A 14989-nucleotide genomic window follows, 5' to 3' on the forward strand; every position below is an offset into this window, starting at 1 on the left:
TTGAACGGCTGAGAAAACAGATAAAAATGGAAGAACTGGAGAAATTAAAAAAAAGGATTTCTGCCGAGTCGAAATCAGATTTGAGAAAATAAACACTGGATTTCATCTTAGTGTGCAAAAAAATAAATATAACATTTGAGGCTGTGTTCTTTTTTTTCCACGATCCACGATCCACGATCCTGATTTTCCCAAAGTCCCAATCCCCCTCAGCATGCCTGTCACGCTCTGACTGCGACAAAATATTTTAGCGGCCGCCAGCGAAAGACGGGTAACACGCATTTATTTAGGTGAGAAGCGGGGGGTTATTTGACTTTTATTTTTTTTTTGCTTGGGTGCCGTTGTATTTATTAATATATAAGCAATCAATAAACAAAACAAGTGTGTAAAGTAAAAATAACTTTATTCAGTTGCTATGGTAAACAGTTCCTTGACAACGGCGGACATTTCATGGCCGCGGTATCCAAGGTAAACAATTCCTTAACAACGGCGGACATTTCATGGCCGCGGTATCCAAGGTAAACAATTCCTTAACAACGGCGGACATTTTATGGCCGCGGTATCCAAGGTAAATTGTTCGTTGACAACGGCGGACATCTATGGCCACGGTATCCAAGGTAAATTGTTCGTTGACAACGGCGGACATCTTATGGCAGTGCGGCGTCTGTCCTTTGATGACTTGACAAGTTTTGGTCAATTCGGGTTACGCGTAACCCATTTGCATTCCAATTAGGCTTGTAACTTTGCCGATTTTTGTCAAGTTTGGCAAAACGCTTTAGTTGTATCAGGCTATCGTTAGACATCTACAAATGAATCATTTCGATAAACTGAGTTAAATCTTCTTAATTTTGATCGAGAAACGTTTGATAAACGTCTTTAAGCTTCCGATATACTTAACCTTGCGATAAAAATTCACGCGACCAAGCATCTGATTGTTGTCCGTAATTGCTTCGGTTTCGTGAAGCGAAGGCACGAATAGCTGATGTTAAATATTATAATCGGACCCTCGTTTGTCGTTTCCAAATGATTCATGTCCGTAAGCTGTGTCTTTGCTTCTTTTTCAATGAAGGTTTGATAAACGTCTTCATACATCGGCCATGCTTGCTTGTGTAATACAAAAAAGCTTATGTGAATAATGTAAAGTTATAATTTTAACTGTGATTGGTCACAAAAGACGTCATTACATCGGGAAATAACCTATTAACTAAAAATAGTAATGACGCGAGGTGAATAAACTCACCGTGATCTTATATTGTTCTTTTATGTGCTAGAAAGTTCTTAGCTCAATATTTCACGGTATGTTTCACATGTTAGTCAAATTGAATATTGTTGTTGAATAAATCATAACACATACGAAGAGTTTCAAAATGATCGCTGTGTTCCATGCGATTTTCTTTATTTTCACCGAACTTTTTGAGCCTGCTTGGCAGAAGAATGTCAGAAGAATAACATATCAAGTCGTTGAGGCGATGGAAGAAGCAAAACAGAATAAATCACCCACCGATTAAGTTGTTCCGGCTTAAAATATTCAAGATAAAAAAAAACAATTTGATTACGTCAAGGGGTTTTCCCACGCAATTGCCCAAGTGGAAACAATGGCTTCCTGTTTTTTCCGCAACACACACATATACGGTGGGGGTTTTGGTCGCAAATCGAGACAAGGAGCGAGGCAAGCCTGGGCGAGCCGAGCGAGTTGTCTCGATTTGCGCCAAAACCCCCACCATATATGTGTGTGACTGGTTCGCCAGATAGGACAGAACCACAACGGCACAGACAACCTCGTCCCCAGGGCACCACGCGGACAGTCCGAGGTTCGGAACGAGCGTGCTGATTGGTCCCCTATGAAACGCTCGTGCCCTGAAAGTTTTGGTAGCCATAGGGTAGCTACCAATCATTTCACTCCTCGTGCAGCACGTGACATGTACGAGAGTAATCTGGGTACAAAAGAGGTACAAAAATAGTTCAAGATGGCGGCCCAAAAAGCTGAAATTTCGATCAGGTGAAAGGAGGAATTTGCATAATTCCCGTCATGCATTGCATTTAAACTATATTATCAACCGTTAGAGGTCACGTGTTCAGTTCAGTTCGAGATGGACGCCGTAGTGAAAGCTCCGTGCGATGTCGAGATCTTCCGTAGAAATAGCCTTCTTATGATTCACTGTCTTGATTTAAACGCAAGATTTGAACTGAGCGTAAAGAGCTTTCCCATTTTACAGCTAAAATGCATTTACGGACACATTTCTTTCATGACTGACTTGTCCGAGCGAAGAGTTGTCGTGTTTCCCGACAGCGAAGTTGTTCTTGCAAAGCTGAAAGACATTAAATCTCCTTGCTGCTTAGAAGTAAAATCAAGCGCAATATTTGAGGTAAGACACTGCTTTAGTTATCTAGTTCTAACGCCGAGCGGTTTGATGCTGCGATGTTTGTTATTGCCGATATGTAAGCATCGATGGAAACATTTCTCACGTTCGAACTTTCCATATTTGTGTCGAAGGTTGCTGCTGAAGAAACAGAAGACGGAGACGAAGCACGAATTGCCGTTATCTGGGACTTTGAAATCATCGCAGGAATGGCAGCAGCCGGATGTGTTGTGAGGCCGGTCGAAAAAACTGCCGACGACTTGGTCGAAATGCCAAGACTAGCATTTAAAGAGGTGACATGTAACTGCACCGAATTCCCACGTGTCGGCAATGTTATCATAACTACGACACAAAAAGAAGACACGATCACGATCACCGAGCTTATGGAAAGCTGTGATTTAGACAGTGACATCAGCAGTGAATCTGAAGAAGGAGAGGACGTAGAAGAGGAGAACGATCTGGAAAAGGCTTCTGAAGCAAATGAAAATGGAGGAGCCTCTGGGTGTTCTGAGAAAAGTAAAGATTTGGATTTATTCACAGAAGTTACGAGATTAAAGGGTAGCAGTTACCATCCTCACTTTCAACAATACTTAAAACGTTGCAAAGAGCTTTTGTTAAAAAATGAACGCCCTGCTGTCCGCTTACACTTCGAACCAGCCAACAAACGCGACGAAAATGCCATAGTGGTGCAAGCTGAACTGGTTCAAGCTACTGGTGGGAAAGAGTGGCAGCCAATTGGATATGTACCTGGCCCAAAAGTACCTAAGGTGACTCATGCCATTAGAAACAATGACATTCAAATGGTGACTTTAAAAAATGTTTTCTATCAGTATATGCCAACAATTCAGCAATTCAGATACTTCCCATCAATTACTGCAACTAAGTTGGGCAAGTGGCCCAGAAACAAGCAAGATTATAAATACAATGAAAAGATATAATTTCTGTTGCTTTAGGGGCATTTCTCCTAATATCCACTACCCCCACCCCTCCACAACCTTCTGTAGGCAAGGTTTCAAACACTAGTGGCTTCAAAAGTTATTGTCAGGGGGTAGCGCACTCGGCTTTATACATTTTGCATATTTTTAGAGGGCAAAGAGTTCACATTTCTCTGAAAAATTTATATTAATTGTGAAGAGCTGTCATGTTGGGACATTCATTGTTTTATTTAGGCAGGGAGGTGGAGGATATGAAAAAATGCCCTTTGTTTTTGGAAAATAGTTATCCCTCAGGTAGGGAATGGACCATTTAATTTTTTGATGGGGGAATGAGATTCATGAATTTTAGCTTTTCGAATTTTTTAACATTTTCCCACAGGATATTTTTTGGGATGCTCGCTTCGTATTTTGTCCTTGTAAAAGCTTTGCTTGATTTTCTGTTGACGCAAGAGAATTCCCTCACTTTTTTTTCTTTTTTTTTTTGGGGGGGGGGGGGGATTCAAATATCTCCCTTCAAAAATCTAATGGTCCATCCCTAAATACTCTTTCTACTTTAGTCCTTTGTCCATTCAACCAAATAGTTTCGGCTCACTCAAACAATTTCTTATTGCGTCGAGACATTTAAGACAGTGATGTGTTGCCTTTCAATTGTGTTATTTACCTTGTTGATGTTGTACCATTTTAAGTCAAAATAACATTTCTAAGCCAAGTTAGCTTGTTATTAAATTGCATCAGTCAAGTTGCAGTAGTCATACAAAGAAGCAACTGACATATATTTTATTATTGTAAAAATGACTAGTAACTACTATTGCTATTACCATTGCTAGTAAAGAAATTGAAATCTAGGTGTCATAGCTTAATGAGAGAACTAAGTATGTGTTTTGACGAATTGTCATTAACCTTTCAATTAAATGATTTATCGTACCTTATAATGAGCAGTTAACACCTATAATAAGAAAAGACAGACTCACAGACAAATTTACAATCAAAACATCTACAACAATATTTTCAGTTTCAATCCATGCCCCATGTGCATGTACAATGTAACAATTTAACTAAGAAGCTTGTGATGTAATCATTACTTGATACATCAGAATCTGTTTTTCATGAAAACCAATTATTTATTGTAAGTTATGAACAGTTGTCAAATGGGATCCCAACTTTTCAAACATTTTGACTGTGTGTACCATTATTTACAATTTTACTGTATTTGACTTTGTTATGTTTTGATAACTTGGGCTCAGTTTTACTCAAGTTGTTTGCCTTGGGGGCATTCTAAGGGCATTTCCATTATGGCTAATGTAAGAGAAATACAAAATTAATTAAAAAAAATTAAAGTACATACACAGATTGTGTGGTATACTTCTTTGAATTAATTGACAAATCTCCTCAATGTAATTTTGTTTGCAAATTGCAAGTCACACTTGGCACTTAGAGATTAAGCATCACAGTCACTTGATGTTGATTCTCTTTAGATTATATATGAATGCATATGCTTAAACAAACCGATCTAAAAATATGTTGTAGTTTAAATCTTTTTTTTTAAACTTCCCTCATCAGTTAAAATTTTGCTTTTTCATTACATGTATATCACATCGAATTTATAACTAAATCTGACACAAAGGGAAATAAAAATCATACTAGTTTGAAAGATATATAAAAGAATACATAAATTTAAACTACATACAACATATATATTCATATATGTTTCTTGATAAAAGCATCTAGAAGATCATGAAATGTGATGCTTATTCTCTATTGAATTACAATTGAATCTCTGGTGGGGGTGGCAAAACATCTTCTGGCTTATGAAAAGCCTGCCTCAAAGTTCTTTTGTGCCTAGGTCCCAAACATGCACGTGCCGATGCCAAAAGCGAGCTATCCTCTCTCTGGTTAATGCGTAGCCTATGTAGGCGCAGAGGGTGTGTTCGCAGGTCTTGCTCGTCGTCAATTTCTGGGCAATCATCAAAGGATGGTAATTCCTCATCCCTGTACCGTTCATTGAGAGTCCAGTAGTAAAATGGCAGATCTGAATCCATTCTCTTGCTGAACTCCCTACATTTAACAAATAAAAGCAATGACATGTATAAATTTACCACATTCAGTAAATATGATGCTGGAATTTTTTTCTGCCAAAACAATCTGTGAATAATGATTTTATGTAAAAATAACCTTTTTTAATGAAATGAATCCTATAAATTGTTCCTTATGCTAGAGCTGTGATTTGATTTCATTTGAATGCAATTTATGTTTACTTATAAGGTTGACAATATTGTTTCCAAAAGAGACAGACCTACAGTGTAAGAGTAAGAGATGAATCATATAGCCAATGTCAAACAAGCTAAATTATTTAAGAAGCAAAAGGCATTTAAGTTTGTGTCAACACTTGCCTCACACCCTTTGGCCAATACTCTTTGAACTGCTTCAGAGTGAAAACATTACCAAGGTCTCTATGGGTAATACCGTAGAAGGTCTCGAGATCATCGGTCACAGCTGCACGCGGATGCTCTGGAAAGCCAATGGCATCATTTTGCACCCTCCTTTGTTCTTGACTCTCTATATTAGTGGTAACTTCTATGACAGTCTCCCTGGAAAATCCACACATGTTCTCCACTGGTCTGTAAGATAAAAGAAAGAAAATTCCCATAGTGTTATTGCATTGTACAGCGAAATATTTTTTGCACCTTCCCCTTCTCCTTTTCACTCTTACAAATCTGTAGAAAGCCCCTCGTCCCTATTTATACCCTTATTACAATAACTAATTTGTAAAAGGAAATAATTATCTTGATTTAATTTAAGGTAGATAATAAAATGTCTGGATGGAACTGAATGACATAATAAACAAAGATAAATATGAACAAAAAAGACAACCATGTTTTTACTTTTTACAGTAGTCGATCTTGCTTGATAGTATGATGTTTGTTCCTTGCACTAAAGCATTAAATATTTGTTTAGTTACCTGTTGATATCAATTGATGAGAAATCATAATTGGTACGATGCCAAGGCATCCATTCATCAAGGATGTATCCAAGCATATTATAGTTGTACCGGCAACGAGTTAGTTGGGTCAAGCCACGCCCATCAGAAGCGTCATGCCAGTTTACCATGATCTTAACCTGCTGGGCCTCCCGGTGATGGCCATGTCGCTCTAAAGAAGTTACGACATGATACGAAAGTAACCTTTCAGCATCCTTCAGGCTCTGTTTACGCTTCCCTGTAAGAGCTGCATATGTCAAGCCACTGGCTGGGTCCTTAAGCACATCGGCAAATGCTTCATAGTTTAGGCTGCTGTTGCCACCATTTCTGACATGTTGTGCCATTCTCTTGAAGATGTGGTTATGATCCCCACGGTCATGGCGTTCATCTTCAGTATGGGGGTCAATCTCTGGTACATACAAGTGTTGTTTGAAGTTAACACCTTGCTGAAGTAATTCCTCAATGGAATTGCGGTAAATAAATGTGCCAACAATGGATCTCAACTTGTCAAGCAGTGATTCTGGGGTGTCTTTTCTGAAGGTGTATGGAGTGTAACCGTCTGGCACAAGACTTCCCCGTACATAAGTTATAGCATCCTCAAAGGTCATGCCCTGCATATACCTCAGTTCATGGATCTGAAGGATGACATAACCAGGTATGGCTGGATGGTTAACTGCAGTCTTTGGAGAGCCATCTGCATCCACTAAAAATAAAGGTTAATAATTAATAAAAAAAGGCTTGTAATCACATACAGTTGACTGAATAAAAAATGAAAGGTTCTAGTACTGTGCACCCATCAAAGGGGTCACCTTTATATCTTCTCCAGTATGAAAAGTTGCAGATAAAGTACACTTACAGTTAGTCATTGTCAGCATCGTCTGCAATGTTTGCTTGCTCATTTTTCTGACACTTTCCTTGGCACTGTGAATTAACTGCCATACATGAAGGGCTCTTGTTTCACCAAGGGTCCTCAGAGAACAAAACTCTCCATCTGAAACTGTTCCTGTTTTTTAAAAACAAAATTAAAATAATGATAATAATTATAGAAGTAAAACAGATCATAGTTAGTAACTACTAACTATGAACAGATGCATGTTGAACAAAATTATATTTTTTAATTATAGGATATTGACCTACACAGAATATATGTAGATCTATAGAGATATATACTTTTTAATAAATACCATATCTATTCCATTAAGCAGCCTCCACGCTTATTACATTTTTTGGACCTTGAGGGTGGGTGCTTATTCGAGTTGGGCACTTCTTCGAGGCTGGGCGCTTATTAACTTTTCCTACCTACAGGGTGTGCGCTTATTCAAGGTGGGCGCTTATTTGAGGTTGGGCGCTTAATCGAATAAATTTAGTAGCTCATAATATTTTTTTTTCTCTGAAGGCTTGCACCTTCTTAAGTTTACTCTCTAACTAACTTATATATTAACAACACACTAGTGTACATGATCATCAGGTCAAATAACTCTCAGGTAATATACTTCACTAGGAATAGGTTTGTTTTTGTCAAACCGACCCTTTTGTGACCCAAAGTAAGAAAAATTGAAACTGTCCTTGGAAAATTTTTGAAGCTAAGCGTTTATCTTAAGCATCAGATAGAAAACATTAACATTATTACATGCACATGATACACTGATCTAACCTACTAATTTCAAGCCTCTCTCCTTCATCTTCAATTTGATGTCCTTGCTCAGGTCTCGGATATACTGATCTTTAAGTGTCCTGTATGGTATGAATCGTACTGGTAGGGCATAGGGTTTTCGGGATCTCTTTTCATCTGACAACATGAAGACAAGAACATGACTTGCCACTGATCGCTTCTTTTTGAAGATGTTCCTTAGATATTGATCCACTTGGATGTCTTTGATGGATGCTTTAGCCCTCTGCACTATCCGATTTGTGCACGTTGCAGGGTTTAGCGTACTCAGGATTGTTTCCATAACACTGGCCATGGACTGCGCCTGTTGTAGGAGGGTCTGGAATTCAACAACATCCCAATTTGCACTCTTTAACGCCTCTTCAGATGTATTGTTGTTGTTGTACTTCTTTCTGTAGTTGTCAACAGCTTCATTCAATCCTTCACGAAGAAAGTCACTATCTGCTTTTAATTCATCTAGCCTCTCTCTCAACTTGCCCTCTAATTCTGCTCTGGTTCGCGCCTGAGATGACCCTTTAAATGTTGTCAGACGGGTTTCATACTCCGCCCTCAGCTCTTTCAGTTTCCCATCAAACTCCTTTCATTGAATGCATTAGGCATGGTTTCACATCTGTACCATCAAGTTTCAGCCAAAATCTACCACTGGGATTTGCCTGATAGAGGGCATCCAATGCAGCATCCTAAAGATTGTAGGCGAAAATGGTTTAGATTGATTGTAGGAAGTGTAAGATATTCCACTTTTTCCGGATGTTTTTAGAGCAGAAGGATATAACAATGTTGTTGAAAAAAATTGCTTGGGTTATACAAGTCCAAACTGTATTTCTAGTTGAATTTTTCTGTTTTAATCTTAGTAATTAATTCAGATTGCATTTTATGTTGTTTCATCTGTATATATCAATTTCAACTGCAACCTTTTTTAAGGCAGCGGGGTTTATATTAGTTGTTGAAATAAATTCCACCTCAGTTGTACAGTTTAAAACACAAAACAGATATCATATTTTTATGGTCCACAAATATGTAATTTTGAAAGGGTGACAACATACATTTCATTGCACATTGGCTGGTTAGCATATATTTTAAAAAAAAATTCATATTGAAGTTTTGCTTGACAAATAGGTTCCACTGAAAGGAAGTTTACCTGGACATCAGTGCTTTGCTTGAAGGGTGACTTCTGGTCTTGTCTCCATTGTGTTGTGATGCTTCTGCAAGGTACATTTGTTCGTGCCTGAGCGAAAGGATACAACCATGTTAGCAGAAGGTAGAACAATAAAAAGGACCAAGCAATGACTTAAAAACAATATACATAGTGAATGCATAATAAAATTTGAACATCTAAAATCTTTATCAAATGCAGCAAGCTAAAATTTGCATTTTTCTGTGGTTACCTTAAGTGGATTTAAGGTGAATAGGTTAATAATTCGATGTTCCAGCCAGTTCTGAACAGGAAACAGAAACGTAGATAAATCGATATATATCTTGAATTTGAAAGACCTCTTACAAAACCTCTCTTGGTAAGTTCAAAGACTGTTCTAAACTACTTTTCCGCTAACCTTGACAGGAAATAACCCAAACAGGTTCAGTTTTGTCTCTTTTATATAATACGTAATCATGGTAGTGGCTACTCGTACGGCACCCGTACGCGGACTTCAGTTTGCTATTTGTACGGGAGTCCACAATTTTCGTAGAATTTCTATGTAATAACTTATTTTTGCCGATCCAAAATATTATATGTAGGTTAAGATACAGTAAGCGATTCTATTGAGCGCGGTTGATTTGATTCAAAATAATTTGTCTAGTCTCTGCATACTACGCGAACGACTCATTTCGTGACACTTAGAATTTTCCGAGTTCAACTCACGGAACTGTCACACAACCTTTCGTTCAAAGACAGACTTTTACAAAACTAAAAGACAGGAGAATATTTGCGAAAATAATTCTTGTAACTCTAAACAATGATATAAATTATACTGACTTCACTGAAATAAGTATTTACATCGAAATTTAAGGAGAGTTTCGACTCTCGTACGAATTGCTCGCAGTAGCTATTCGTACGCGACCTGTAAGCTTGCGCCAAACTGCACTTTATAATGTGTGGCGTATTCGGCGTTGTTTTATGTAAGTGCTAAATTATAGCAAAGGGGAAATGTACCCAATACCATCTTAACTTATATCTTACAACTCATACTCAGAAGAATCCCGTACGTCTGAACAGCAAAACATTGGCGCCCGTCCCGTACGAATAGCGAGTCCGAATAATTCGTACGAGAGTCTTGACTTCCAGCCAATTACTAGACAGTATTTTTATATAAAAGTTGTCAGCAATTCTTTTCCCGAATGTTCCGCCTTCTTTTAGTCTTGTAAAAGTGCTTCTTTCAACGAGAGGTCGTGTGACATTTCCGTGAGTTCATGTGGCTTTGTAAATTCGAAGTGTTGCGAATTAGCTGTTCGCGTAGTATGCAGAGATCAGACAAATTATTTTGAATCAACTCAACCGCCCTCAATAGAATCGCTTACTGTATTTCAATATTTTGGATTGGTAAAAATAATTACATAGAAATTCCACAGAAATTGTGAACTCCCGTACGAATAGCAAACTGAAGTCCGCGTACGGGTGCCGTATGAATAGCCACTGCGTATATAATATGTAGATTTAGGCAAGCCTAAAAGCGGAGCTCCCCATTTATTTAGTTTTCACTGAAGTTAACAATGTTTCCATTCTGATAAATATGCTGTCAAAGCTTTAATGTATACCGTACTCTAGCCCATAGGTGCAAGACAAATTTAAATTGATCATCATTAAAATTTATGTCTTAGGGTAGAACAAAAATAATCATCTCCAGGCAGAACAACTCATGGCCTCGAAAAAATTATTTAAAAGTTAATTCTCTGCTTTCTAAGAATAGAAAGAAATGTATATGTTGGCCCAAAGGTGCAAATTTAAATAGATCATGGTTAAAATGAATGCCTTACGGTACAACAAAATTACGGTAATAATCTCGAGGCAGAACAACTCACGGCCTTGTAAAAATTAATTAAGAGTTAATTCTCTGCTTTCTAAGAATAGAAAATTGTATCGTTTTGCTTTATACAAAAGAGACGTCAATATATTTTGTGAACAAATATTTCCGTCTAACTTTTCTTGCCTGTATTTGTCTTAACATCGGTGCACTCAAATGGGTTGCTCACGTACGCAAATTTAGAACTTATGTGAGATAAATCGGTGGTTATTTTTTATTTCTTACCGTGTGAACAGTTTAAACAAATTTTAACATATACTAAATCATCTCTATTCAGTGTAGTTTTTCAGTGTAAAAGTGAGCTTTACTAAAGCAAAAAAAAATTTGAGTCAGTTTGTACTCACACCTCGCACTCGGTGGGGTAAACATGATTTTCAGAACAAGTTTAGTTTAAATAAATAAATTTTGCTCGAGCTTTCTGCTTTGCCATCGTTCGACACATCTAAAAACGTCACTTATACTGTATGAATGAATTTCTTCTGCTGAGAAAATTTGCGGCTGAAAGTCAGAATAAACTCACAACAATAAGAAATTAACTCTCATCTGACAGAACATCACGGCAAGGGAATAGAATTCGAATTTATACGGCCAAAGAAAATCAACTTACGGCAATAGATAATCAGTAAATCCATAGCAAAATAAAACCAACTCGGGAACAAAAAAAATGAACTAACATGTAAGCATAAGCTTAAATGTACTACATATTAAAGCAACTGAAAGCGGCAAAGTATTTACAGATGGATCTTAACCTTGCCGACGAACCTATCGAAACTGCATTCAGAAAGTAAGAAGAACATGAAATTTTCTGTCATAAAATCAGACTCAGCAATTCAGTACAGGTTGTTACCTTGCATCAGGGTCCTGTCTCTTTCTTCAGAGGACTTGATCCATATCATTTGCTAAAGTTATTGTATTGATGATGACAGCCGTATATAGATTCAACAGCAAACAACAGAAACAAGCAAACTGGACTTGCACAAGGAATATCATTCGCAATTATCTCGGGTCTCATCGTAAATCTTTATTGTTTTCCACAATTTCACGGAATATAGATAACTTTTGAGGACATCATGCGAGAACTATTTCCGTAAAAAAGTTTTCTATCGCCGTCGTCTTACTCGCGGATTCATTCAGCCTACACAGTGAACACTGCGCAACAAAGTTTCCAGCGTTTTCATACCATAACTTTGTTTAGATCAAACTGAAACATCCACATTATCCAGTGGATAGAAGATTAGGTCAATAGACCCTTTGCATAAATGGCGCCCAAATTTGAATAACAATACTATGTACATCCTTAGCCTCGTGTGGGTGTTTTTTAACAAAGGATTTTTTACGTGAACGTGAGGCTTAGGATGTATCTGTATTGTTATTCAAATGAGGACGCCATTTATGCAAAGGGTCTATTGCTTGTTTTACGGTTACGAAAAATGCGACCAGATACTAATAATATCCCGGATGACTATGGCCGCCATGTTGGGGCGACGTCGTCGTCGCTAGGCGCACGCGCCCACAAACCATGCCGCTAGCCACGATGACCATGAAAACTCAAATGCTTGGTTTTCCTAAATTCTATCCTCGCATGACAGTTATGGGGATACGCTCTGCGGCCCTTCGGGCCGCTAAGGAGCTCTGCTATAAAGCTTAAATCGGTATATTAGTCAGTTCTTATTTAAAGATCTCTTACAAAGTTGCTTTAGAGTGGTTTTACTTTAACGATTAGTCCTAATTGCATTTCTTTCTTTTGTTTAGTTTACTCCTTTTGTTTACTCCTTTTGTCTACTTTTGTTTAGTTGGCTATTTTAGGCCTCGTCTACACTGACCCGGGTTTGAAAACGCATCAACTGTCCACACTGAAACGGCGTTTTAGGTCACCGAAAACGGTACTGTTCAAAAACGCCCTCCAAAGTTGTTATCATTTCCAAATTTACGCGGGTTAATGTGTACGGAAAACATTTTACGCGGCGTTTTCAAATTTACCCGGGCCAATATGGACGGGGCCTTAGTCTTAATTGTTAGATATTGTTTCACGGGTTTAATGAAATTACTCTTTTTTAAATAGATTTCCATTTTTATTAAAAGGAGTCTGTCTGTCTATAATATGTTTTTTTATACCTTTATTCCATTTTTGGGGAATTATAAAATTTCCCTCCTTAGAATAGTTTCAGAGTAATTTTAATAACCAGTTCCTTAAATCAAGTCATAGAATGATAGTTTATTTTTCTTGAATCAAATTTTTAATGTTTTAATTTAATTAAAATCAAGGAAAGCCTTCTTTAAAAATTTTTCAAATACAAAGAGCAATCTTCTTAATTCAAAAATGAGTTTTTAAACTGATTGTGTATAAAATATTTATTTGTGTCAAACATTTAATTGCCTCTGCTTCTAGTAAAGCCAACTAATCAAGGCAAGGGCAAAGGTTTAAACAAAATAATTTTATACATTTCCCCTATGATTCCTGGAGCTTGGTTTCCTTTCAAAATGATTTTTTGTTAAACCATTTGTTAATGAACATAGAGCTAAGATAGAAGTATTCAATGTTCAGTAAACTTCTAATAATTGTAGAAAAGAAGAAGAATGGGATTTTCTGTTTTGAGAGACGTTATGTAGTTTTACCTTCTTCATTTTAAATACCTTTTAAATAAGCAGCAATTATTTTTACTACAGTAAAATAATCTTGCATGTGGACTATATTTAATTTTATTTTATTTTGGGGTTGGGTGGGAGGTTTTTTTAGTTTAATTTATATTAAATTTTAGTGAGACAAATTTAAGCAAATGTTAAAATTAGTAGCCACTACAAAATAGTAACCTTAAGGTAGACAGCTTGCTCTTGGTGACTATCAGTGAATTATTAGCTGATAAACCTTTACCTTGCCGTCCAATAAATGTTAATTTGTTGAATTTTTCTGGTAATACTAGTGCAAATGCTTTTGTACACTTTAATATTTTAACTTTTTTTTTTTTTTTCCTTTAAAGGTCCTTTCCAGCTGAGTCACTGTTGACTTGCTTCATAGAAATCAAAACTTAGACTTCTCTGGACCTACGGGATTTGAGTCAGTCATGATAAAGTTGAACAACTTTGTGAAGTAAGAAAAAAGTACCTTTTTTGTTATAAACTTATCTGGACAACAGGCAGGATTTTTAATCTGACACAATTAAGTTGCAATGAAGTAAATGACAAGTAAATGACAAGTTTAGTTGTTTTTAATATTAAATAGTAATTAAAAGAAAATATTCTACAGTGTATATTGGTAATAGGTCAGTCTAAAAAATATATTTTCCACAGTAAAAACTCACAATAGTAAGAAACTCTATTAACAATGTAAACTTTTCTTCAGATAATTAGAACCTGTTAGAACACAAATAGCCTAAACTTGTTCTAATTAACAATTAGACTACGAGCCCGAGTTTTCTATGAGCGAATAGTCAACGAGGCGCAGCCGAGTTGACTATCGCTCATAGAAAACGAGGGCAGTAGTCTAATTGTTTTAGTAGAAACTCTAAAGGATTGCAGTCCAAAACCTACAATATTGTGCACTTTGAAGACAAAAATCAAGAAAATTTACCGCTTAAAGAGCTACGCGCGCGCGACTGTTTTCTATCGGCGAATAGAAAACAGTGGGAGAACCAATCAGATTCGCGGATTTCCAATAGAACACAGCTGAGTTTCTACTAATTACCATTTATCTATTTCACTCCAATCAGGTGTGGATCTGGAAATTTCAGAAATGAAGGACAAATTCAAGTGCTCAATCCTGGAGATGCTCCTAACGACATCATTGTGATTACAAAGTTCCACCTGAAAAACAGTCGGGTATAGAGACTTCAAAATACAAGAAAAAAGGGGTCAGTGGCCCCTAAGTCACCTCCCTTTATCTGCCCCTACTAACTCACTGTAATGAGCAGCTAAAAATGTACAACTGCTTGAGGCATAGATGGTCATATAGTTACCTACTGTTAATCTATGAATCATGCAGTCGGGCGAACAAGTCCTGGGGGGGGTATCCAAAAAAGTTTTGTACGGGGAGGCTC

General features: G+C 37.1%; 1 protein-coding gene and 1 long non-coding RNA gene across 2 annotated transcripts; one reads left to right on the top strand and one right to left on the bottom strand.

Moving 5' to 3' along the window:
• Positions 1-1951: 1951 nt before the first annotated feature.
• LOC144636104 (uncharacterized) lies at positions 1952-14029 on the top strand. The gene is made up of 3 exons (XR_013567468.1): positions 1952-1996; positions 9340-9449; positions 13934-14029. It is a non-coding gene; the product is annotated as an uncharacterized LOC144636104 (long non-coding RNA).
• On the bottom strand, positions 5056-9153 carry LOC144635567 (uncharacterized). The gene is made up of 7 exons (XM_078494660.1): positions 9077-9153; positions 8579-8618; positions 7924-8515; positions 7126-7272; positions 6252-6972; positions 5679-5910; positions 5056-5343 (listed from the first exon to the last, which is right to left on the bottom strand). Exons 1-7 carry the CDS (start codon positions 9151-9153, stop codon positions 5056-5058), a joined length of 2097 nt encoding a protein of 698 aa, XP_078350786.1.
• Positions 14030-14989: the final 960 nt, after the last annotated feature.

The sequence above is a fragment of the Oculina patagonica genome, chromosome 13 (genome assembly GCF_052425735.1).
Source record: "Oculina patagonica isolate OP01 chromosome 13, crgOcupat, whole genome shotgun sequence".
In the NCBI taxonomy this organism is placed as follows: domain Eukaryota; kingdom Metazoa; phylum Cnidaria; class Anthozoa; order Scleractinia; family Oculinidae; genus Oculina; species Oculina patagonica.

What these genes read in the sequence shown, in the direction of transcription:
- LOC144635567 (XM_078494660.1), bottom strand. Translation starts at nt 9,153, where the DNA reads ATGTACCTTGCAGAAGCATCACAACACAATGGAGACAAGACCAGAAGT. An exon ending in CTATCAGGCAAATCCCAGTG is followed by an intron (nt 8,516 to 8,578) that starts GTAGATTTTGGC and finishes ATTCAATGAAAG; the next exon opens with GAGTTTGATGGGAAACTGAA. An exon ending in TCATCAATTGATATCAACAG is followed by an intron (nt 5,911 to 6,251) that starts GTAACTAAACAA and finishes TTTATCTTACAG; the next exon opens with ACCAGTGGAGAACATGTGTG.